This window comes from Marmota flaviventris, chromosome 4 (assembly GCF_047511675.1).
Source record: "Marmota flaviventris isolate mMarFla1 chromosome 4, mMarFla1.hap1, whole genome shotgun sequence".
NCBI lineage: Eukaryota > Metazoa > Chordata > Mammalia > Rodentia > Sciuridae > Marmota > Marmota flaviventris.
This window is the reverse complement of record NC_092501.1, coordinates 16,171,340-16,194,447: the sequence shown is the minus strand read 5'-3', so window position 1 is coordinate 16,194,447 and position 23,108 is coordinate 16,171,340. Positions and strand designations below refer to the sequence as shown.

At 47.7% G+C, this 23,108-nt stretch overlaps 1 protein-coding gene across 2 annotated transcripts in view; it reads left to right on the top strand.

Moving 5' to 3' along the window:
* The window catches only part of Casp7 (caspase 7), a 32,885-nt gene extending 12,052 nt beyond the window's left edge, over positions 1-20,833 (top strand). For both annotated transcript variants that reach the window (XM_027930194.3, XM_027930193.2), the window contains exons 3-7: positions 11,675-11,811; positions 12,302-12,430; positions 14,762-14,937; positions 15,300-15,429; positions 19,216-20,833. In XM_027930194.3, the coding sequence (XP_027785995.1) occupies positions 11,675-11,811; positions 12,302-12,430; positions 14,762-14,937; positions 15,300-15,429; positions 19,216-19,445 (802 nt within the window). In that variant the 3' untranslated portion in view covers positions 19,446-20,833. The remainder of the gene's footprint in view (positions 1-11,674; positions 11,812-12,301; positions 12,431-14,761; positions 14,938-15,299; positions 15,430-19,215) is intronic.
* Positions 20,834-23,108: the final 2,275 nt, after the last annotated feature.

Below are 23,108 nucleotides of genomic sequence, written 5' to 3'. Positions count from 1 at the left end.
GAAGGTGGGTGGAAGCCACTGGCGAGGGGAGTTGGGTACTGATGACAGGAGCCACCAAGAGCCCTTGCAGTCCAAGCCCCGCAGCAGCTGCCTGGGAGAGGTTCTCCCCTAGGGCATCTCGCTCCTCTCTGGGCCATGCTCGGGGTCAGAATTCAAGAAAATAAAAGCAAAGTGGCAAACAGATCCCCGTCCCCTGTCTCACATTTCCGGCCTCTGGGGGACCTGCCGAGCAGCTGACAAGTTGATCCTTCCAGCTCCCCACAGAGAGAGCGCAGGAGCAAAGGCTTATTCTCCAAATGTGACCAAGTCCCTATTTTCGAGGCACAGGCTCGGGTCACATGGGCTGCTGCTTTGGCATCGTCCTTGCTTTCCAGTCTGTCCCCTGGAGGGTGCTTAATAAATGCCACTTGGTTATAATTCTTTCTCCTGCCTGCAGCTCCGGCTTCTCCTCCAGGGCGTGTTGTATGTAAACAGATCCCTGTTTTTAAAATGTGTTATTTGTGTAATTATAAGAACGATCAGGTGGCTACCTTTTCATTCAGAGAGGAAGCAGTGCTCTGGAAAGAGGCCAGACCTCAGCTCATTCAAAGAATTCCTTCCACATGAGGCCGGTGCTGCGCCCTGACAGCCATTGACTGAGAGAGGGCAGGTCTGGGCCCCTAAAGACATAGGAACATGAAAATCCACCCAGAGCATCTCCTTTTCAGTAAAGGAAGATGTCACATTGAGCCTTCAGACTAGTAGGTGTCTCAATGGCTAAACTGTGGAACCAACCCAGATGCCCTTCAGTAGATGAAGGGATAAAGAAGCTGTGGTATGTATACATAATGGATATTACTCAGCATTAAGAGAGAATAAAATCATGGCATTTGCAGGTAAATGGATGGAGTTGGAGAACATGCTAAGTGAAGTCAGCCGATCCCAGAAAACCAAAGGCCAAATGTCCTCTCTGATAAATGGATGCTGATCTGTAATGGGGGGACAGGGCATGGGAAAAATGGAGGGAGGAATTTTAGTTAGGGAGGGGGTATAGGGGTAGGTAAGATGGTGGGATGAGAAAGGATATCATTACCGTAGATGCATGTATGACTGCACAAATTGTGTGACTCTACATTGTGTACAACCAGAGAAATGAAAAGTTGTGCTCCAAAATAAAAAGAATAATAGATGTCTGTTCCCAAATTTGCAGAGTCATATTAGTGCCATATTGAAGCAGCTGTGTTATCTAACTAAGTAAAATAAAAGTAGAGGTGGAGTCCAATTGGACAACCTGGGATCAGATCCTGGTCCTGCCTCCCATGCTGTAGTTGAGGACCTACTGCAAGTCATGTGACTTTACTCAGCATCAGTTTCCTCATCTGCATCATGGGGATATCCATTCTCACACCAGTGGATTGGTGTGAGAATCTAATAAAATAACCAGAATGTATCTAATGAGGAAGAAATCACAGAATCATATTGTTAAAATTGGAAGACTCCTTAAAAGTTCATTTACCTAACTCCCTTCTGTTTTGAGCAACAAAAATAAGACCAGAGAGGTAAAGTAATGTATCTATAGTCACCCAGCAGGACCAGGACCAAGATACAGGCTTACTTAACTTGGAGTCTAGTGCTCCCACCCTGATGTCAAGTGCCACCCACAACTGTGGTGGCATCGAGCTGTTCAACCACATTAATCCGCCAACAGCAGTTCTTTGCTTCCACCCAAGTGGGTCAGCAAATTCAATTCTTCATACACACTGCACACTTTCTGCTTCACTTCAGCTGTGGGATGGTACAGGGACAGCTGCTGCAGCAGGATAGCAGGGACCCTCCCTCTGGTCGATAGGGCACGTTTCAGGAGTAGTGAACCACGTGCCACTGAAATGAAACATGGTCAGAGTTTAGGAACTGTGAGGCTGCGTCCTCTATGCAGATAGAATTTCTTTGGGTATTTTGGGTTCTAGCTCTTCCAGAAGGGAAAAAAAAAATCAAGATGAAAAGAGTGAGAAAAGGAGGTAAATCATCAGATTTTCAGAGTGTCTTAGTCCACTTCCTGTTGCTATAGCAGAATGCCTGAGTCTGGATGATTTATAAAGAACAGAGGTTTATTTTGGCCCACAGTTCTGGAGGCTGGGAAGCCCAAGCACATGGCACCAGCTTCTGTTTGGCTTTTCGTGAGGGATTTGTGTTGCTTCAACTCTGTGACAGGAAACAGAAGAGCAAGTGGGCATCTACAAAAGAGAGGGGAGCGTTAGAACCACCCTGTCCCTTGAGAACGACACTGATGCCTTGGTGAGGGCAGTGTGTCCATGACACAGTCACATCGTAAAGGTCCCACTGCCTCTCAATGCCATGACACTGGAAGTTCAGCTTCAACCTGAGTTTTGGCGGGACCCACCACATCCAACTGGAACACACAGTACTAGAAATTTAAATGCTGTTAGTATAGAAGTTTAAGTCCAGTACTAGAAAAGCCACATGAGAACAGGACCTGTGGCCTCCCCAGTGAGCAAGGCCGGGGATCCCAAGTGAGAAACATGTTCTAAGGCCTTGCGTGATTCTGCCCTGTGCTCGCTGGCCTTGCATCTGGCGAGGGCCTGTGTACCACTCAGAAAGAGAAAGGAAGGGTGGGGTGACGCCCCGGTGTGGACCCAGGCACCTTAGCTGTTGTGAACTCTGGGCCTGCCCTCTATACACACAGACACCTCCTGTGTCTTCCGCTCCGTCTCCTAGGCTATTTGAAAATACGCCAGCCTTTATTGCTCCTGGATTTTTTTTTAAAGTTCTTTGTCCATTTTTATCATCAGAGAGAGAGAGAGATCTGATCATCCCTTTTTTTGGGAGAAAGAAATATGGATGTGAATCGCTTTGGGGGAAAGGGATCTGTTCTTCTCCTCGGCCTCTTACACTGGGTTTTAAAGAGGTTTAACATACCCCTCTTACAGTATGTTTCTGCAAACTGAGTTTCAGAGAAGAACGTAGAGTGCCAAGTTCTGTCTTGCTCCCAGAGCTCAGTTCACGTGGGGAGGGCTGCAGGGAGCAGGGTGGTCACCCCGCCATCAGCCGGCAGTTAGCATTGACTGCAGGTCCCCACCCAGACACTGGGAGAGGCATCTCCAAACCAGGGGCCGAGTGCGTGCTTTGGTCCTGTGTGTCTTCGTCTTCCTCCACGCACTTGGGGGTCGAGATGGGAAAGCTCATTAACCCAGGGCTCTCCCCTCGATGCAGGACCCCAGGAAGGGTTTACATTGCTGCTTCTTCAGGTCAAGGCATTGGGCGTGTCCTGGAGCCTCCTGATGTCCCTGGTGTTTCTGGTCTGACTACCTTTAGAAGGAGGGGAAAAACAGCCTGGTGAACTTGAACTGTTCGACAAAACACAGATTCACTTCCTGTCGTGGGTGCATGTCCACGGATCTTGACACGCATGTGCGTGCCGTGTGCAGGCTTCAGTCGACCTGGCACTTGAGCCGGTGGGTCACGTGTGCCTGCTCGTCATGTCACAGAGCTGCAGGATGCAGTGTTCCGCGGTCACTCCGCCTCTTGCTTGGCCTTCCCGCCGCTGTTCTGGGTTTTACTTTTAAGGCTCCTTCCGCTGGCTGCCTGTTCACAGAAGGGGTTTCCCCTCCCCCTGGACCCCGCGCAGCTCCTAGAAAGTTGCCTTTGCCCTGGGGAGGCGTCCGGGGGTGGGGGCTGCTGCAGGGTGGAGGCCGGCCAGTTTCTGCCGGTCAGCAGAGAAGGGAGAGGCCAGTGTGACCTTCCCAGCGGGGGTTTGAATGGTCCTATGGAAAACTCCAGCGTGCAGCTCACTGCTGATTCAGTCGCAGGCCCGCGGGGCCTGTGCCAGTCTCCTGTCCCCTGCGGAGCTCGGAGCATGTTGAGTTTTTATTATTACAGAGAAGAGGGAAACTCGCTCCCTGTCGTCGCCGGGCGAAGTCTGCTTCTGCTGCAGAGGGGGCCCCTTCCGGATGGGGACGCCAGGTACCGCCCTGCACCTCCTTTTCCTCCCTGCTCCGCCCCGGCCGTGGTGTGTTAAGACCATGGGGATGCCCTCTGTGGAAGCCATGAATGAATCATCCCCCAAATATTTAGACAGAGTAGCTAGCAAACCCGAGCCCTGGGGAGGCGCAGGCCCAAGCTCTGCTTAGTGTTTGCTGAAGAATGTCTGCAAACACGAAGCAGCTACTGGGAGTCCTGTCCACAGAGGCACTTTAGGGAACAAACAGGAGTCGGTTTGCAAGCTTCTCTTCCCTTCCAAACACAGAAAGGCGTCATTCAGGTTGTGAGCAGCTCCCGGGGATCTGGGAGAGAATGAGACCTGTATTTATCTACTCCAGCAATGGTACCCAGAGGGGATTGTGAAAACTCCACTGCGTGCTCTCTGAGGCTTGCCACCTCCTTGTCAGGCAGTCAGAATACTTTTATTCTGTAGTGTTTTGGGGGGATGAGCTGCTGGAGATTCTTCAAGGAGGCCTTTCATCTAAAAACCCAGCAGAGCTTGGTTGTAAATTTTTGACTCTTGGTTGTGGTGAAAATGTACCACGCTGGCCTCCCACCGAGATCAGAGGTTGCAAGAACTGGCTCTGGACCTGAGAAGTTGGGATAATCTGGTTCCTTCCTGGTAGCTGATCAGGCACGATCTGTGTTCCTGGCAGAGGTTTGCACTCACCCACCCGCCTCCAGGAAGTGAAGATAAAGGTACTTGCCCGTGTGGGCCAGGAAGCAACCCCACGAAGCAGGGTGGTGGGGCTGGCCGTCTCTTGGACCTGTTCTGGGGATGGGCTTCCCAGTGCACTTTAGGGCACACTTCAGTGACTTTCTAATCATCCCACCAGGATATCAAGTTTGTTGTGATCTTGCCTGTTCGGCGCTAAGCTCAGTGACTTAGTGGCCAGATTTATTATTATTCTTTTAAAACCCGCAGCCAATTGTGGGACTCCTGAGCTTTTAAGAGGATTTTGAACTTTGAATTCACTGGTCTGATTTATCGTGGACTTTGCATTTAACAGCAGCTTCTAAAGCAAGAACCCTTTGTTTCTTCTTAGCAGAATGATCTTGGGGAAGAAAGTCTTCCAAAAGTAAAAGGAGCCAAGAGAAAGGCAAGGTTTATCTGCAGACAGTTGGCTGAGGCAGAGTGGAGGGGGTTGATGGGTAGAATGGGAAGCAGTAGAATCTGGCTTATCAGAACCCCAGGGCCAGTTTTCTACCATGTGGTCCGTACTGGGCAGAATCAAGGGATAACGACTGTCTGTGCACGTTGTAAAGCCTGAGTCCCCGAAAACATCCATGATGCTTGTTCGCCACCCAAGAAATCCCTGAGGAGGTCCCTCTGCCCGGTGTCCCATTTGTCCCATTTAGAAGAGGACGTGCATGTCCAGGTCTTCTGTAGGAAGTTCATAAAACAGGGCAACAAGAAGAGCCACATGTAGGAAGTCGTATACCTGGGATGATGACCAGCTGGAGAAGGTTTTAATCTGGACTTTTGAAAGCTGCTTATTTCCTCCTGGGCCCCTCCCCAAGACCCTGCGGAGCCCCGCTGCAAGCTCTGCCATCTTCTTGCAGTGGGCTAGTTAAGGAGCACAGTTCCCCAGCCCCCAGGTCCTTTCTTCTGTCCCACCCAGTTGTTAATCTGACCCCAGCAGGTGATTTCTGGGCAGAGGCTAACTCCTTTTTAGCTGCTAGAACCGGCAAAGTGTGCCTCTGCTGACTGAGCCCAGAGGGAATTTCTGCTCACACCCAGGGGACCCCAAAACATGCGTTACACACGAGAAATGTTCTTGGATGGCGTTGCCTGGGGTGGCATCTCCTGGGAGCCTTTGGTGATGGTGTTACTATAGCTGTGACTCAGTGCTGGGCCCTGCTGTCTGAGCTGAGTGAACTTCCCAGGTTTCAGAGTCATGAATCTCACCCTCGGCCCTAAAGACACCACGCTGCTGCCCAGGGCGCCCCCCAGAGGGCCTGCGCCCTGCAGCTTGGTACATTTGACGTTCTGGTCCAGAGCTGCAGGGCTGAGAGGCTGTGTCCACACAGAGAGGTGATGCTATGGTGAGGCCAGCTGCGCTCTGTCCCGTACGGGTCACAACACCATCCTCCAGGAGGCTCTTTATGCAAATATGACCTGCCAGGAAAGGGGGCCAGCACCTTCTCTGCTCTGATGGGCCCCAGAAATAGCTGAGGGGAACAGAAAGATCAGAGCCCACGCTGTGGGCAGATGGTCTGTGCCATGGGCCTCAAACTTGAGAGTGTCTGAGCCTCTGCAGGAAAACTCGCCAGCCTGGCTCCACTTGCTCTACGTCTAGGGCAGGATTGGAATCTCAGCTCGGCAAGCCATCCGGGAATAGGAGAATGGTGCTCTTTCTTGGAGTAAGTCGGGCCCTGCCCCATCCAGCTTCGATTAGGTCATGCTCTGTGAAGTGGGGCGGGAGCCTCAGAATCATTCCTGGAATTAAATGAGAAAAATGCCAAAGGGTAAGTGAGCAAAACCTTAACTGTATTTATATTGTGTGAGTGTTGACATGGAGGAATGAAAAGTTTAAAATATTAAGGAGAAGGTTACAATTGCTCAGGAAGATGGGGTCTCCAGGGAGCCTTTAAAAACTAGCACAAAAATGTACAAAGCCAGTAATCTTCAACACAGGCCAGGTCTTGAGGTCCCGTTGTAGCGGCAAACGACTTTTAACTCTTTAAATAGTAATTTTTAGGTTCATGTTTAAAATAACCCATGTAATTTAAAAAGCTGTACCGGGAAGATTCTTTCCCTCTTGCCTGCGGTCCTGCTGCTAGCTGCCCATAACACAGGTGACCGACCACTTTTGATGATAGACAGTAATAGCTTGAATCATGATGGTGACATTTCTTTCCCACTTACTACATGCCACGCGCTTTTAGTGCTTCGTGGCTGTCCACTTGTTTCTAAGTCTGAGGTAGCTGCCGTTATTGTGTCCTCCTTACAAGTGAGGGAAGTGAGGTACAGAGAGGTTAAGCAACCTGGGGTGTGATCACACAGCTCTGTGGTGGAGCAGGGATTCAAACCCAGAGGCAGTGCGACCCCAGAACCCAGGGATTTATCCACAGCACCATCCTCCAGGAGGCTCTCTGTGCAATTATGAGCCAATTGAAGAAAACAGTTTTATTTTCTTCTCAGTTTCCCCCTCAGGCAGCCTGAGCCCCGTGGGTCTGCACTTCAGTCTTGCTCCCTGGTGGGCACTGCCCTCTGGAGCTCGTCCCCATCAGCACAGCCTCATTCTTCGCAGGAGAGTGATGGTGATTTAAGACCCACCCCCGCCCGCCTCGTGGTCCAGCCACGGACTAGACCTTCCTGCTGTTCTGCTGGCTCTTAGAGGGAGTGAGTCCCTAGGTGAATAGACAAATTGAGGCCTGTCATGAAGGTGCGAGATTGGGATTGAGAGGGGCAGGGAAATGCAGGAGGAAAACCTGGCCTTCCAAAAGGGCTTCCAGGTAGGACTGGATCTCACCTCAGAAGGACTCCACAAGAGAACCCCCAGCCAGGGGTCACCCTGAAAAGCTTCCTTCTCTATAGTCTTTTCCTCCTGACTGGGGACCCTTGAACCTGAGTGGATACCTAGTTAATGCCTCTGGAATGCTCTGCTGGCCCCAGGGTCACTGGTTGGGGGCAGGCGGGGCCTTGCTCTATTGTATTTTGTCTTCATTCCTTTTCGAAATATTACTGAGTACCTACTGTGTGCAGCACTCTTGTAGAAGCTGGGAAGCATCAGTGAACCAGGCAGGCTCTGCCAGACCAGGTGATGTGGGCCTCCCAGGGTCCTGCTGGAGCCAGCAGCAAGATACCCTGTGAACTAGGGTGTTGGTGCTCAGAGACAGCTCAGCAGGGCGTGCGTGACCTATAGGGCTTTACTGGGTCCCCCTGTGCCCTGTGAGCCTCCACGAGCTGTCCACAGGGCTGAGCCTGTGCAGGGGAGCACAGCCCCAGGGACACCGTCACAGAGATCCTTGTCTTTGCCAACCTGTCCTCTGACTTCCTCAGGTCACATGGTGAAGCATGGCTACCAGCAATTCTCATGTTAGTCCTTTGAGAGAAACTGATTCTTTTCCTCAATTCCAGTTTCAAATTTCCAGGCAAGAGAATTGACCCAGCCTAGAGATCAGGAATCCTTGGGACACTCAGAAATGGCCACAGGGTCAAGGGACCTCTATGGCAAATCACTTTCTGCCAGTAGGGTGGCTCTTGCCACAGTCTTGAAGGGAGACTTGGAGAATTGGGGTCTATCATCCCCCAGAGAGAAGGTGTCCCCCACTTCTGGGAGCTATCAGGAGGGGGACTAATCTCAGAGGCTCATTCTTGCAGAATGCATCTGTCTGCAGGGGACTTTGGTCCCCCTCTGTTTGGCCTGGGTCCTCCTTGTCAGTGGGTCTCTCCAGGTACTGCTGTGGCGATCACCACTCTGGCTTGGTCCCCCAAAACTGGCTCTTAGGACAAATTCGATCAGACTGAACTGATAATCACACTGTAATGCACCTCTGTGGTCTGGGAAGACATGGTTTAAGGAAAAGCTGTTTGGGTTAGAAAGAAACATTAACATTGACTGACTCAAATCCAGAAAGAGGAAGCAGATATCAAGTTCACTTTGAAAAATCAGAGTTCAGTTTGAGGGCAGGACAGATAAGGGAACTTTTGTGGTATTTATCAGGGCTAAAAATTATACTGTATGTTTCATTTTAAGGTACGCATCATAACTATGTGTATGTATCTTTATTCCCCAATGGTGTTCTACTTTTTCACAAAATTAATTTGAATTAACTAAGAAATTAATTAATTTTCGATTTCCATCCTGATAGAAGCAGAGACCTTTTATTTTTCGTGTAACCTGTACCCAGCCTGATTTTTTCTTGTAAAACATGTTGGCTGAGATGTTTTTTCTTATAAAAGATATTTTGCTCTTTGCTGAGAATGAGCTAATGGCACCTTTAAAAAAGTCACAGCTTGTTTATTACTTGGTGGTTGTCCTGTAGATCTGAATCTCAGACTATAGAAGTAGAAATTCATCTCTTCAAGAACACGGTACATGACATGTGACTTCCAGCTGGCCACAGCTCCCTTTAGGGTTTTCAAATGGCCTTCAGGGCCCAAGAATCTTGCTGTTCAGTTTTCTCTCCTTTTACCCCTTTCTGGTCTTTTCTTGAAAGGTTGAGGAGATTGCTGGATGAAGCCCACCCTGAAGCTGCCTTTGGTTGAAAGGTTCAGTCAGTCAGGGGCCAGGTATAAGAAAAGCCACAGCTTAGACACCAACTTCCCCGAGTAACCTGGGAGAAGAGTAAGTCCTGTCCTGAGTTTCCCTATCAAAGATAGGGTTTGATCAAAGAAAAACACTCTAGTAAAGCCCGCTCTGGGAGGCATGCCAGCCCTGAACGTCAACTTTCCTGTCTGTGCAAATGCAGAACAGGCAACAGGTCACTCAAGCGCCTGCCCGTAGGTGGCCGGTGCCAATGAGGAGCAGCTGCACCGTCACACCATGTTTATTTCTGGGGTTCCACTGCCCGGAGCTGGGCCTGCTGTGCCCACTCACCCTGAGCCAGTTACTTTACCACCCAGGCCTCACCCGCTCATCCTTAAAGCGGGGGTTATGGTGACACCCACCTCTGTCTTTGGGGTGCTGTCAGAATTCAGTGAGAAAATGCAGCTGGGAACTTTCACCCGCGGCAGGCACTGACCGGTTGATGGTTATTATTACCTGTAAGGTGGGCCTCACCCTCCAACCCACCTACCTCCAGGTCCTCTGTGAGGACCAAAGTTTGTGCGTGTGATCGACTGCGCGTGCGTATGTTCCCACGCACGCCAGCACCGTCAGTCCTCATCAGCAGGGTGGAAATGAGGAAGTCCTGCTCCTGCCCATGAGCTTGTCCTTGGACACAGCCACAGAGCCCTTTGCTGACGCTCATGTCTGGAGGGGGAAAATCTTCACAAGGAGCACCTACTGCCACCTGTCTAACTTTGTGACAGTCACAGAGGGCTGCACCTGCTGCCTGTGACCAGCTCCATTGATAGGAGAGGATGTAGGTGCTCTGAAGGGCAGTGATTTCCTGGCCCAGGTCACACAGGGGAGTGGACACAGCTCTGCCATCCCAAGTCCAGCACTCCTTGGTGCGGTGCTGCCTTCTGGGGACATGGTGTGAAGCAAAGCTGGCATTGCTGAGCACAGAGGGGTGGGGGAGGAGCCCTGAGAAGGCAAGAGAAGGGATTCAGGATATTCTCTAAAAATACAATGGCGTCTCGGAAGAAATGGGACCTCGGGAAGGTGGAGGACAAGGTCACGTCAAAGTGGAGGGATACCAAGAAGGAATCAGACATTAGACACACACAGCCCATCAGGAATCCGGGCCAAGGCAGGAGGGGAGGGAGAAAGGCCTCATCCCCTCAGAGATGCTGAGAGCACGTTGGCCAGGAGCGAGCTTCACCCCTGCTTCGCCTCCTCCACCTCGGGGTGAGAGCACCACAGCAGGATGGTGAGTCGTCCTGACTGATGCTCCCGGGTGCAGGGTCTCACTTCTCAAAGAGCATGTCCACTCCACCCGTCACTGCCTGAACAATCCCCTGCCTCCCGTGGACCTTGGTTTCCACATCCATACAGTGAGGGATAAGATTCAGTCGATCAACCTGTTCACATCAGAAGTATTTATTGAGCACCTACATGCCGCTCCTTGTTCCGTGTGTTGGGAGTTCAGCGATTTTCGAACAGATGAAAGTCTGTCCCCTCCTGGTGCTCGTGTTGGCCTGGAGATTGGCAGGGCTGCTTCCCACTCTCCCTTGACGTGGGTCCCCTGCCCTCTTGGAATGGCTTGTGCTCCCACCACAATACCTGCATGCCAGACTTGGCAGACTGGACCACCAGTCATCTGGAGATAAGAAGGGCCCTCCTTTCTTTTTTAAATTGCCCTGTTCCTTTTTTTCTTTTTAAATATGCATTTTTAAATTATGACATTTCCACATGGAAAAGCACCCACGTGAATTTTCTCTGACACTCGCATGTAACCAGCACTTATACCAGGGAACAAAACATGACACACACTTGACAGACAGTCCTTGGGTCCCTTCTGGTCCCTAAGCCTCCGACTGCTGGAAAAACCATCTGCAGACGTCCAGTTCCAGGTGTTAGTTTTCTAAGCGCTGCGGGTGCCTTTTCTGTTTGGCTCTTCACCAACCGTTGTAGTTGTGAGGTTTGTTCTCGTTGCTCCATGTTGTCAAGGTCCGTTCCTTCTCATACGTCTGTTTCACGGCATGAATGTTCAGCAGTTGAGACACTCTGCTGTGAATGGATTATTTCCTGTTTGGGGCGATTGCTGGGAACCTTTGGGTAAACCTGTCTGCGCTCCAGGCAGTCCCTCTGTCCTCGGGTGTGTGTGAGCTCAGTGTTAGTGGAATCTGCCAGTTTTGCACAGTGGAAGTACAAAGTAGGTTCCCCCAGCAATGTGTGATCATTCCAGACGCTGAACACTCAGTTTCTTTCACACGGTAGCCATTCTGGTGAGTGTGTCCTGATCACATTGTGATTTTAATTTGCATTTCTCTGACATCTAGCAGAATTTACCAGGAAACCCGTTTAAACATGACAGTTCAACAGGACCATCTGTCCACCCCTGGTCTGCACCCTGTGACTTTCCTGGGCACAAAGGGCCATGACTCTTCCGCAGCCCCTAACTGGTTTTATATTTTTCCCAGTAAGAAGAATAAAAATGGTTCCACGAGATCTGTCAGGATCCCCCGGGACCGCGTGCCGACGTATCAGTACAACATGAATTTTGAGAAGGTGGGGAAATGCATCATCATCAACAACAAGAACTTCGACAAAGTGACAGGTGGGTGCTGTGGCCTGGGTTCCCTCTCCCATTCCATTCCATTTTCTCCAGTTTGTGTCAGACATTCAACAGAGAAATGCTGCGATGCTGTGCCCATGTCCTGTCTCAGTCAGCTGTCCTCCAAAGGTGACCTTCTTGGAGGGGCGGGGATACAGAGAAACCAGGAACTTGCAGTCCAATGTCCCACCGTGTACATTAGCTGATAAGGGACTTTGACCAAGGGCCACCAAGGCTAGAAATCAAGGGGCCTGTCTGTCATTGAGTGGGCTGAGAGCTACAGGAAGAGGGCAGGAGGCGTCCCCTCTCCTGTGCATTTGCTCCTCATTTCATTTGCTTATTGAAATCGTGACCTCGGAAGGTGTTTTATGTACTCAGAGGATGTACTTTGGAGCTGCCACCGGCACCTGGGCACCTGGCTTCCCTGGGCACCTGGCTCAGTGGTACCCTGCACCCAGCACTGCCCATTGGTGGCTCTGCTTGATTCCCACAGGTATGTGTGTCCGAAACGGAACCGACAAAGACGCAGAGGCCCTCTTCAAGTGCTTCCGGAGCCTGGGTTTTGACGTGACCGTCTATAATGACTGCTCTTGTGCCAAGATGCAGGATCTGCTGAAACGAGGTGAGCGCTCCCCCTCCTCTGCCTTCCTCCTGTGTGGAGAGGAGCCGTGTCCGGCCGGTCTCGGGAGCACAGAGGGTTTGCCGCCTGGGGATGATTCTTCCTCTGGCCACCCTGTGCCTGTGCTGCCAGAGGCGGGTCTCTTTCAGAAAACTAGAGTATCTCCGGAAAAGCAGCTTAATTAAGCTCTCACAAGAGAAACAGGTGTGAACATACAGAATGGGTGTAGCTTCATAGGACTGATTCCTAGAGAGGCAAGAAATGTATAGCCCCTTGTGCAGAATGGAGTTGAGATGGAAACTTTTCCCCGTGGCAGATGGAGAATAATAATCCCCATATACTTCAGAACTGCAGCACGTCCACGATTTCATTTCACTAAATCTTTATCACAAACCCTGCGATGTTGGCTCCCAGGAGTACCATGCTCATTTTATAAATGTGGGGATAGAGACATACTGAAGAGGAAATTATGAACGGAACCAAACCCCAGCCCGTCTTCCAATGTGTTTTATGTCCCACACCATCTAATGGATGTCACTTAGGTTACTCTGGAATTTAGGGCTTGTTTGAAGATCAAGTTGTACAGATTCATTTGACAGTGACCCAGAGGGAGTAGACAGTTCATTGCTGCTTTTCTTAGCTGCCGTCTAGAAAAGAAGACGACTCTACCCTCTTTTTTTTTTTTTTTTTTTTAAACTAGGCATCAGTTTTAATTAGGCTTTTTTCTAATTTCTTCAAACTTGAATCTTATAATTTGAACTCCTCTGCCCTAGTAGGTCGTGTAATAGAACACCCTGGGAATCGGGAGTTCCGTTGTGGGTCTGGTACCAGTGCCAACAGCTGGGTGCCCTGGGCCAGGCAACTGTACCTTTCTCATCTCTACTTTCCTGAAACGTGGACCATGCTCCCAGCTCCGCTGGTTTCCTGGGGTTGGAGGATTAACTTTGCCAAGTATAATAGCCTCCATAGGCACGAGGGCAGGGGTTGGTTTCTGTTCTTGGGAAAGGTGAATTCTGCCCCAGCCCAGAGCATGTCACGTCGCATCCTATCAAAACAGTAAAGCAGGGATTTTCCTTGACTGTGTGTGTTCTGAGTCCCAGGGAGGATGAAACTCTCACTTTCCAACTCTGTCCTGATTCATTTTATCTTAAAATAAGCTAAGAATTCCAACATTCATCACCTTCACCTTGTCCCTCTATTATCAAAACTAACACAGAAGTCACCAGGCAGATCCTCGCACAGGTGACTCAGTGATGGGAACAGCAGAGGCCACGCCTGCTCTCTGGAACCAATGAAGCAGAGGGCTAGGCAGCACCATTGGAGCGTGGCTCCCAGGCTCCGATGCTTGTGCCCCCTGTGGCCAGTGCTGTGGCACCCCTGCGAGATTCCATCCATGTTTCATCTGTGAAAGAAGGAAAATGAGACCTTCTGCATGGGGCCCAGTGAGAATAATAAGACGGTCTGTGTGAAGTACCTGGATAGGTGTCGGCACAGAGTAGGTGCTCATGAAATGTTAAATGTCATTCTTCGCCCCCTCACTGATCACAGAGAAAAATTTGTATCATGATAAAAGCTGCCGTTTTAATCATCTTTAGGTGTGGAGCGCAGTGGCATTAAGCATGTCCACGTCGCTTGCAAACATCACCACCGTCCACCTCCAGAATTCTCTTCATCTTCCGTAACTGAAGCATCAAATCTATTAAACACTAGCTCCCTATGTCCCCTTCCCCGCAGCCTCTGGCCACGGCCATTCGACTTTCTCTCTGTGCACTTTACTACTCTTGGTACCTTGTCAAAGTAGAATTACACAGCATTTGTCCTTTAATGACTGGCTTATTTCATTGACATAACGTTTTATTTTCTCTAGCCAAATGCCTGCATGAGGCCCACTTGACAAATATTAACTGATTAAACAGGTTCTGCCACCTCTACTTACAAACAAGGAAACCAAGGCATCAATGGTTAAGTAACCTGCCCGTTGTCCCAGACCCGGCCAATGGCAGGGCCATGCCCTTCTGCTCCCCAGTGTGCTGCCTTCTGACAGCTACTTGGCTCCTGGGTCCTCGGGGTCACTCTTCGTGAAGCCACTCCACCCAGGGTGTAGACCAAGTGAGAATTTCAGAATTCTCTAACTTCCTTCCACTGGTCCCCACTCAGAGGGTCACCGCAGACAGTCCCGTGCTTTGAGTGGAGCCCTATCCCTGACCTCCTCCACCTCTCGCTGGTCCCCCTCCAGCAGTCCTGGGCGGCTGCCTTCTTCCCTCTGGGGGTGCCACATCAGAGGTCCACAGGGCTTCAGTCTTAATTTTCAGTGTTCACGTTGCTTGCCTGCAGCTTCTGAGGAGGACCATTCCAACTCAGCCTGCTTTGCCTGCATCTTATTAAGCCACGGAGAAGAAAATTTAATTTACGGTAAAGATGGCGTGACACCAATAAAGGAATTGACGGCCCATTTTAGGGGAGATCGATGCAAAACCCTTTTAGAAAAACCCAAGCTCTTCTTCATTCAGGTAATCATTTTTCTAAAGTCAATACGACTGCAAATGGGAAAAGACTGTAGGGTGACTGGGGTGGCACTGTCTTTGCAAATCTCCGTCTCTATGGGGCATGCAAATTCGGGTTGGTTTTTCTGCTCTAAGTGGTTGGTTTATGTATTTGCCTTGGATCCCAAAGGAGGAAGGTTTCTTTAAGACTTGCAACACTTTGCCTCGCTGCCTAACTGGGATCATCATTCATTCACTTATTCATCCGAGGACCACTGAGCTCCTCGTATGGGCCTGATATCACTGTCCCTGGCATCTGGACACAGCAGTGAACGGCCTGTGCCTTTCTGTTCCCAACTCCATGAAGTGATCTCTCCTTTCATTTTTAGGCTTGTCGAGGGACAGAGCTCGATGACGGGATCCAGGCTGACTCAGGGCCCATCAATGACACCGATGCTAGTCCCAGACATAAGATCCCTGTGGAAGCCGACTTCCTCTTTGCTTATTCCACAGTCCCAGGTATCCAGTCTGCTGCCTCTGCTCACCTTACCAGTCAATTCCACCATCAGACTGAAGCCTCGAGGCCTCTCCCTGTTTCCCGTTGCTGCGTGAATTAATTGTAGTTTGAACATCCCTCATCCAAAATGATTTCAATCTGAAACTTTTTGAGCCACCAACGTGCTCAAAGGTTTGGATTTTGGAGCTTTTCAGATTTTGCGTTTTCTTGTTAGGATGCCCCATCAGTAAAGACCATGTAAATGATCCAAGACCTAAACACTGAAATCTGAAACACTTCTAAGCATTTTGGATGAGGGATACTCAACCTGTCCTGTAAACACAGTGGCTTATGACAAATGCATTGGTTGCTATTCTGGCAATCAGAGTCCCCAAATGAGTTGTCAGAATCACCTTCCTTCTGGAAGCTCAGCGGGGAAACCCATTTCTTTGCCTTTTCCTACCATGTCGGAGCTGCCTGCGTTCCTCGGCTGTGTCCTTTCCTCCATTTAAAGCCAGAAACCTCACATCTCTCTGACCCTTCCTCTGTTCTCATGTTGCTCCCTCTTTCTGACCACAGCTGCAAAGGGCTCTAGTGATTAGACTAGCGCACCTGGGCAACCCGGAGTCCCCTCTCATCTCAGTTCTATGACCTTAATCACATTGGCAAAGACCTTTTTGCCACATAAGATAATATGGTGACAGGTTCCAGGGTAAGGATGTGGACATCTTTGGGGACCGTTATTCTGCCTGTTCACTTTTCTGCCCAGAGAAGCTGAATTCTCTCACTTGTTCCTATTATTATTAGGAAGTCGTTATAAAAACAAACATTTCTTCGGTGCTTTATAATTTACAGTGGGACTTTGTGTCTTTTACGTTGTGTCATCCTTATGATAAAAATGTAGTTAGTTAGAAAAGGTGTTATGGTGTCCTGATTTTACAGATGGAAAAATTAAAATGAGCTTGAGAGATGTGCCCAAGGTCAGGCAGAGATTTCATACACCACTTCTGGGCCAGGATTCCTTCACACTCACAGGTACCAGAAAATGCCAGTTGTGAGCAAGCCTCCTCATTATTTACCAAGCACCGTGCTTTCCTGAGACTGTTCCGTGAAAGTCCTTCCTTTATTTTGGATGCAAACCATCACTGAGTTAGAATTCTCCCAGCTGCAATGACAGTTTTGTCAAATGGTTGGTGCAGTGGTTTTGGTTATAGTAAATAGGTTGGTGTGTTTGAAAAAACCAGCCCTGGCAGGATCTACAGATAGGATCTTAAGAGAACAATAACTTCACAAGTTTTAAGGATCATTTAAGATATAAAGTAATTTGGCCTTCCTGATCTTGGGAAGGAGGCAGCGTAAGGGAAGTCATATGTTACTGTAAACAGACGTGGTGGTAGAGTTGTAGGTGCTCTGAGCACAGTCTCAGGGAACTCAGGGAAGAAAGATGAACTCTTCTAGGGAGGCAGGCAAGAGAGTTGTTCCTTAAAAGGAGCTTCTGTAACTGAGTCCTGAAAATTCAGAGAAGGGGAAGAGAAGGATGATTTGCCAAGCAGGTCAAATAGCCGAATGCATTTAGCTAAACTTAAGATTGTATCAAGATTTATCAGTTAACTCAGGCTGCTATAACAAAATGCCATGGACTGGATGGCTTAAACAACAGTTTTAGAGACTGGGAAGCCCAAGATCAAGGTGCTAAACGATTTGGTTGCTAGTGAGGTCTTGTAAATGGCTGTCTTCTTACTGTATCCTCACATGGCCGGGAGAGATAGAGCATGAGTGGGTGAGGTCTCTGGCGTCTCCGCCAATAAGGACCCTAATTCTGTAGGATCAGGGACTCACTCTTGTGACGCCATTTACTCCAAACTATCTCTATAAAGGTCCTGTCTCCAAATACAGTTATATTGGAGGCTGGAACTTCAACATATGAATTTGGGGGTGGAGGGCACATTTCACTCCATAGCACAGCGTGTGACAGGGCATAGCAAGGGTCCCTGTTGTCATGGGCCCTTTGTGATACACTAAGCAGCCTGAACTTCATTCTGATAAAGAGGTGCACGGAAGCTATTTTGGGTGCTAGTCACAAGATGACATTTGCACTTTTGAATGGTTACCTTGGAGCCCCTGTAGGTCAGAGGTCAGAGGTCACAAAACCAAGGAGATGGTAGTCTATGCCCAGCCTCATCAGGATACTATATTGAATGAGATAATGTATGTGCCCTACTAAAGCCCTAGTTCAGGCCACATGCAAGTAGTTACCAGTACCTTGCACTGCGGGAGAGAATTCCAAATCACTTTACACAGTAGCTTATTATTTACTTACTATATATTGACATTTATTTGGGAACTGGTTGTTATAAAAATCATGATGACCTAGTTATCATTCACCTGGTGTGACCCAGTGGTAGTAAGAGGTAGAAGCACAGCTCATCATGGAAACCAAAGACAACCAACTTTATTGTTCTTGCACTCTCTTTTTAAATGAAGGTGGGGGAGTGGGGGGGCCTGGGGGGAGTGGACTCTTCCCTTGTCTCTGGATGAAAATCACAGTAGGTCCTTAGATTTGCTGCTATGCTAAGACATGAGACAATACCATAGAGACTTTTAAAAAGTCACAGACAGTTGCAAAACTATAACCAGAATGTCCAGTCGGAGATAATAACTAAAACTCCAAACTCAACTTGGCTTTGAAGTTCTCCCAATTCCTCAGCCCTGCTGTAGGGCTAAATGGCTAAAGGGGCCTTGATCTTTCAGCTTTTTCAACAGCTTTCCCATTTGAAAGATCTATTTTTAGATTCTTCCAGAGTCAAAGATAGGAGGGAGTCTGGGAAGGAAGGAGGCAAGGTTAGGGATGAGACGTGAGTCCCATGGTCAGTCATCTGACCTCTCATGCCCTGGCCAGGCAGACGATTGGAGCACTCACTGCTGCTCTGCATCCGGGTTCCCTGGGCCCTGCTCCTCCTCCTCAACCCTTGGATTTGCATCTCTATTCCTGATTAGTCTTCCTGGTTTCTTCCTCAACTCCTAGACATCCTCTAGGGCCCTGGTGTGTCCTCTCTCATCCGGGGTCTTCTTGCTTCTTCAAGAAGACCTATTGGTCAGGACCCAGGACAAACCTAGAGCTAACTTTCCCTCCCATAGGCCTTGGGTGGTCCATGAGGAACACATCTTTGCCCTGACAGTGCCAAGCCCACGGGGCAGCAGGCTTTCCTGCCTCAGCCCCTAAGGTATTCAGCATCCCTTAACTTTGCATTTCTTCAGCAGCATCCAGCTCTGGTTTTGTGTCCCTCCCCCCCAAAAGCAAGAACACTCTCACAGTTCTCTGAGATTCCTTGCAAAACTCTTTCCTAGACTTGAATTAGAAAGTTGCACTCACCCCAATTGTATGGTGAGGAGTTGCAGGGTTACAGCCTGGGCCTCCACCTTTCCTATGGAAATCTCCAGAAGCAAATGTGTCTCGCTCTCACTTAGTTGTCTCCTAGGTATTACATGGATACCTCCATCAAAACAGATGCAGGAGAGTGTTCTGGCAACATCCACCAACACTGGCCCTGAGTGATATTGTCTGTTATTGGATTTCCATGACAGAACACCCAAAGCATTCTTAAGCATCTTCATGAAATTTTCTCCATCTAAGGTGTTTGTTCTCAGCAATATGATTCTCATTAGTGACTTGTGTGCAAATTAGAAGGGAATCATTTCCAAAGATCCCAGACATGAAGATCCCAGACACTGACAGCTCATGCTTATTGGTGAGTACATTAGCTACCACAGTTAACTGATTGGATCTTCTCATTTCTCTCCTCTCAAAGGCTATTATTCATGGAGGAACCCCGGCAAAGGCTCCTGGTTTGTGCAGGCGCTCTGCTCCATCCTGGATGAGCATGGCAAAGACCTGGAGATCATGCAGATCCTCACCAGGGTGAATGACAGGGTAGCCAGGCACTTTGAGTCCCAGTCTGAGGACCCCCGCTTCAATGAGAAAAAGCAGATCCCCTGCGTGGTCTCCATGCTCACCAAAGAACTCTACTTCTCCAAGTAGCCATTTCTTCTAGCTGAGAAGCTACGAATCATTCATTGATGAGTCAGGTTATTATTGTTATTATTTTGAAGCTCTTGAAATATCCAGAAATGTTATGAGATTTTTAATTTCAGGAAAATTTATTGATTCAACAGGGAAGAAACTTTCTGGTGCTGTCTTATGTTCTCTGAATTTTCAGAGACTTTTTTTTACAATGTTCTTCATTCAATGACTTTGTAATTTCCACTTAAGATTAATTTTGTTGGTATTTCTCTTACCTTGTTATTGCACTTAGTACATGTAACAAAAATGACCTCTTGGCTGTGTCCACTGTAATTGATGGTGACATTGGTAGAGAGTCAGGGTCATGTTTGCAGTTCACAAAAAGAATTCCAGTTTTTGTCAGAAAAAAAGCTGAGGGGATACTCATTGGCCTATATTGCAGAAAGCGGGCATTGTGTGGTTTGAGTGGATTTTTATTGGCTTAACGCAGATTCTCATGCAGACATTCCCAGGTAAGTGAGATGAGGAAAATAATTAATGGTTCTAGTATGTGTCAGTTAGGATCCAGTCCAGAAAATAGAAGCCATTCTAGGTGTTTCAACAGAGGGAATTTAATACAGGAAATGCATCTACATCAATGATAGAAGAGAAACCAAACAGCAAAAAGCTGTTACTACACTTGGGATTGTGAGGATAATGAGGATGTGTGGTTTCCGGAGTCCAGAAACCAGATCAGTCACAGGAACTGGCGCCATGATGGAACTGCCTACTGAGAGCTGGATCTACCAAGGGACTCTGGGAAATGGAGTCATGGCAAGGACAAAACCACCACCTGAGACGGAGACAAGGACAGAGCTGAGTCGGATACCCAGAAGTGCCCTGGCCTCCCCTCTCTGTCTTCCACCAGCACCTTACCATTCCACCTCAACTGGAAGCCAGCTGGTGGCCGACCTGGGAAGGGTGACTTCCCCCAACACAGAGCAGAACAAGGGATCATGAGGGAGGAGAAACGAGTGTCGGCCTGGTCCATAATGTGAACATAAGTCATCATATTCCCTGGTGTTCAGCAGTTCATCCGTTCAATCATTTATTCATTGAGCTGTTGGATAATCTACATATGTACAAAATAATTCGTTTCTGCTTTATGTGCAAAATAATTTGTTTTAGTATGAAAATACACCTGGAACTTTTTAGATTATTTCAGACCTTATTTTGAGTAAATGTTTTTTTTGTTATCTCTAATTCTGTAAGTGAGGAACTTTATAGCAAATATTTTTAGCACTTTGTGTTCAAGGTGCTATTCTCTTTTGAGCTCTTTATACATTACTTTCTTTATTCTCTCTACCTAATAACTGGTTAACAAATGTTCATATTTATTGATTAAAATGTGGTTTCTTAATTCTTAACTGGCGCGGTTTGCTTTCCCTTTGAAGTGATTAATGGCAGTGGGAAAATGTTAAGACAAGATTAAGAATTGAGCCTCCTTCTGGGCACAGTATCACACCCGCCCTGATCCCAGAAGCTCAGGAGGCTGAGGCAAGAGGATGATGAGTTCAGAGCCAGCCTCAGTAACTTAGCAAGGTCCTGAACAACTGAGCCAGATCCTGTGTCAAAATAAAAATATGAAAGAGGCTGGGGATGTTGCTCAGTGGCCAAGTGCCCCTGGGTTCAATCCCTGCTACAAAAAAAAAAAGAATTGAGTCTCCTGACTTGATCTCAACACAAAATATAATATATAATTTTATTTTGAAGCTGGAACACTAATAAAGTAAGTATAGTCATCTTTGTAAAGCTGTTTGGGACCAGCTGCCGTCATTAATTTGGCCAGAAAAAGAAAAATCAGATGGGGTAAAAGTATCTTCTTTCAAATAAGAAAACTAGTTTCAGGGACAGTTTATTGGACTTGTTCCTGGTCTTCTGCCATCTAAAATATACCAAATGTTCAAAATTTAAGTGGAGATCATAAATCAAGAATCAACAAGCATCAATTCTACCATGCCCAGAATTCACAGGCTGTTCTTTGGAAAATAGGCTGTCTTTTAAAGGCCCCTTATTAGAAATAGATGATAGATGTGCTTAAATACATTGCAATTCGAAGTACAAACCAGAGCACTCTAGTTTGCTTTGTTAGCTTCATTGGAAGGGAAAAAAAATGATCCCAAGTGTTAGAATTAATTTTTTTAAGTTATCCAAGCAGTTATGGGTAATAAAGAGTGAATATTACAAGTTCAGCATCAAGATTTCTATGAAATTTGGATTAGGCATGATCAGCCAGTAAAGCTGATGCAAATACCAAAAGCTGAAAATCTCTGAAGTCTGGATTGCTTCTAGTCCCAAGTATTTTGGATAAGGGGGTACAATTTCTTATATCCATTAGACTAGAAGTATAAATCACGGTTAAGAAAGCATCTTCAAGCCAGATGTGGTAGCACATGCCAGTGTAGCACACCCCAGCAGCTCCGGAGGCTCAGACAGGAGGATCACAAGTTCAAAGCCAGCCTCAGTAACTTATTGAGGACCTAAACAAGTTAGCGAGATCCTCTTTTGAAATAAGAACTAAAAAAAGGACTGGGGATGTAGCTCAGTGGTTAAGCGCCCTTGGGTTCAATTCCTGATACCAAAAAAAAAAGCATCTTCAGAGACTGGAGGGTGTGACTCAGTGGTAGAGTATTTGCCTAACTCTAACTCGTTTGAGGCCCTAGTTTTGATCCCCAGTACTGGCAAAAATAAATAAATAAATGGATACATCTTCATCTTTATATCCTTGTGTTCTTATGGCTAGAGACATGTTCATCAAGATTGAAATCTTATTTCAACCATGTATACATGATGTTTTCCATATTTTATTGGTGTATTATAATTATACACAAGTGAGATTTGTTGTTACATATTTATGCACATACATGATATAACAATTTTGCGGGGGCGGGGGGGCACTACTGGGGATGCAACCCAGGGCCTTACATGTGCTAGGCAAGAACTGTACACTGAGCTACACCCTTAGCCCTTCAGCATCAGCAATCTTCATCCAGGCTGGGCCCCTGCTCAGCCACACCTTCCTGTTTCCACTTTCTGAGCATTTCATAGCCAACTGTGCCCTAGGCAGAACTCAGTCCAGATGAGCGTGCCTTCCCAGATCTCATTGTTATGAAGAGTCCAAGATCCCCCTGGCAGGAATATGGGACAGTGCCCTCCCCTCATCACATGAAGAAGATATGTGTCATCCTTGGGCACAGGGAGCTCCATCTGGGTTTCAATTTCTTTTTTTTTTTTCTCCAGGTGCCACTAACCTACTTAAAGTGTTAGCTATTGATACATTGTCCCTAGTTTTTTTCAATACTTTGTCCCTAGTTTTTTTCCTGAGCAGATTTCCATAAACCATTGTAAGCCCATTAAGATTATGAATTGCTCAAAATAGATCTCAAAATGAAGGTGCTGGGACCATTGTATACACAATTTAAAACCTTGAAGCAACTAAGTCCTCTCAGTGAGAAAGAAAATTAACTTCACTGAAGAGTCACAGATGCTGATTGACAAATCTTTTATTTTGTCCAGTCTTAACGGTGCATTAGCAGCTTCTCTGGTCACCAAGAGTTGCTTTTGACTTCTTGGGAGCACACCCTTCCCTCCATCTTTCCATCTTTCAGGCCCTTTTTCAGGAAACATCTGGCTAGGTAAGAC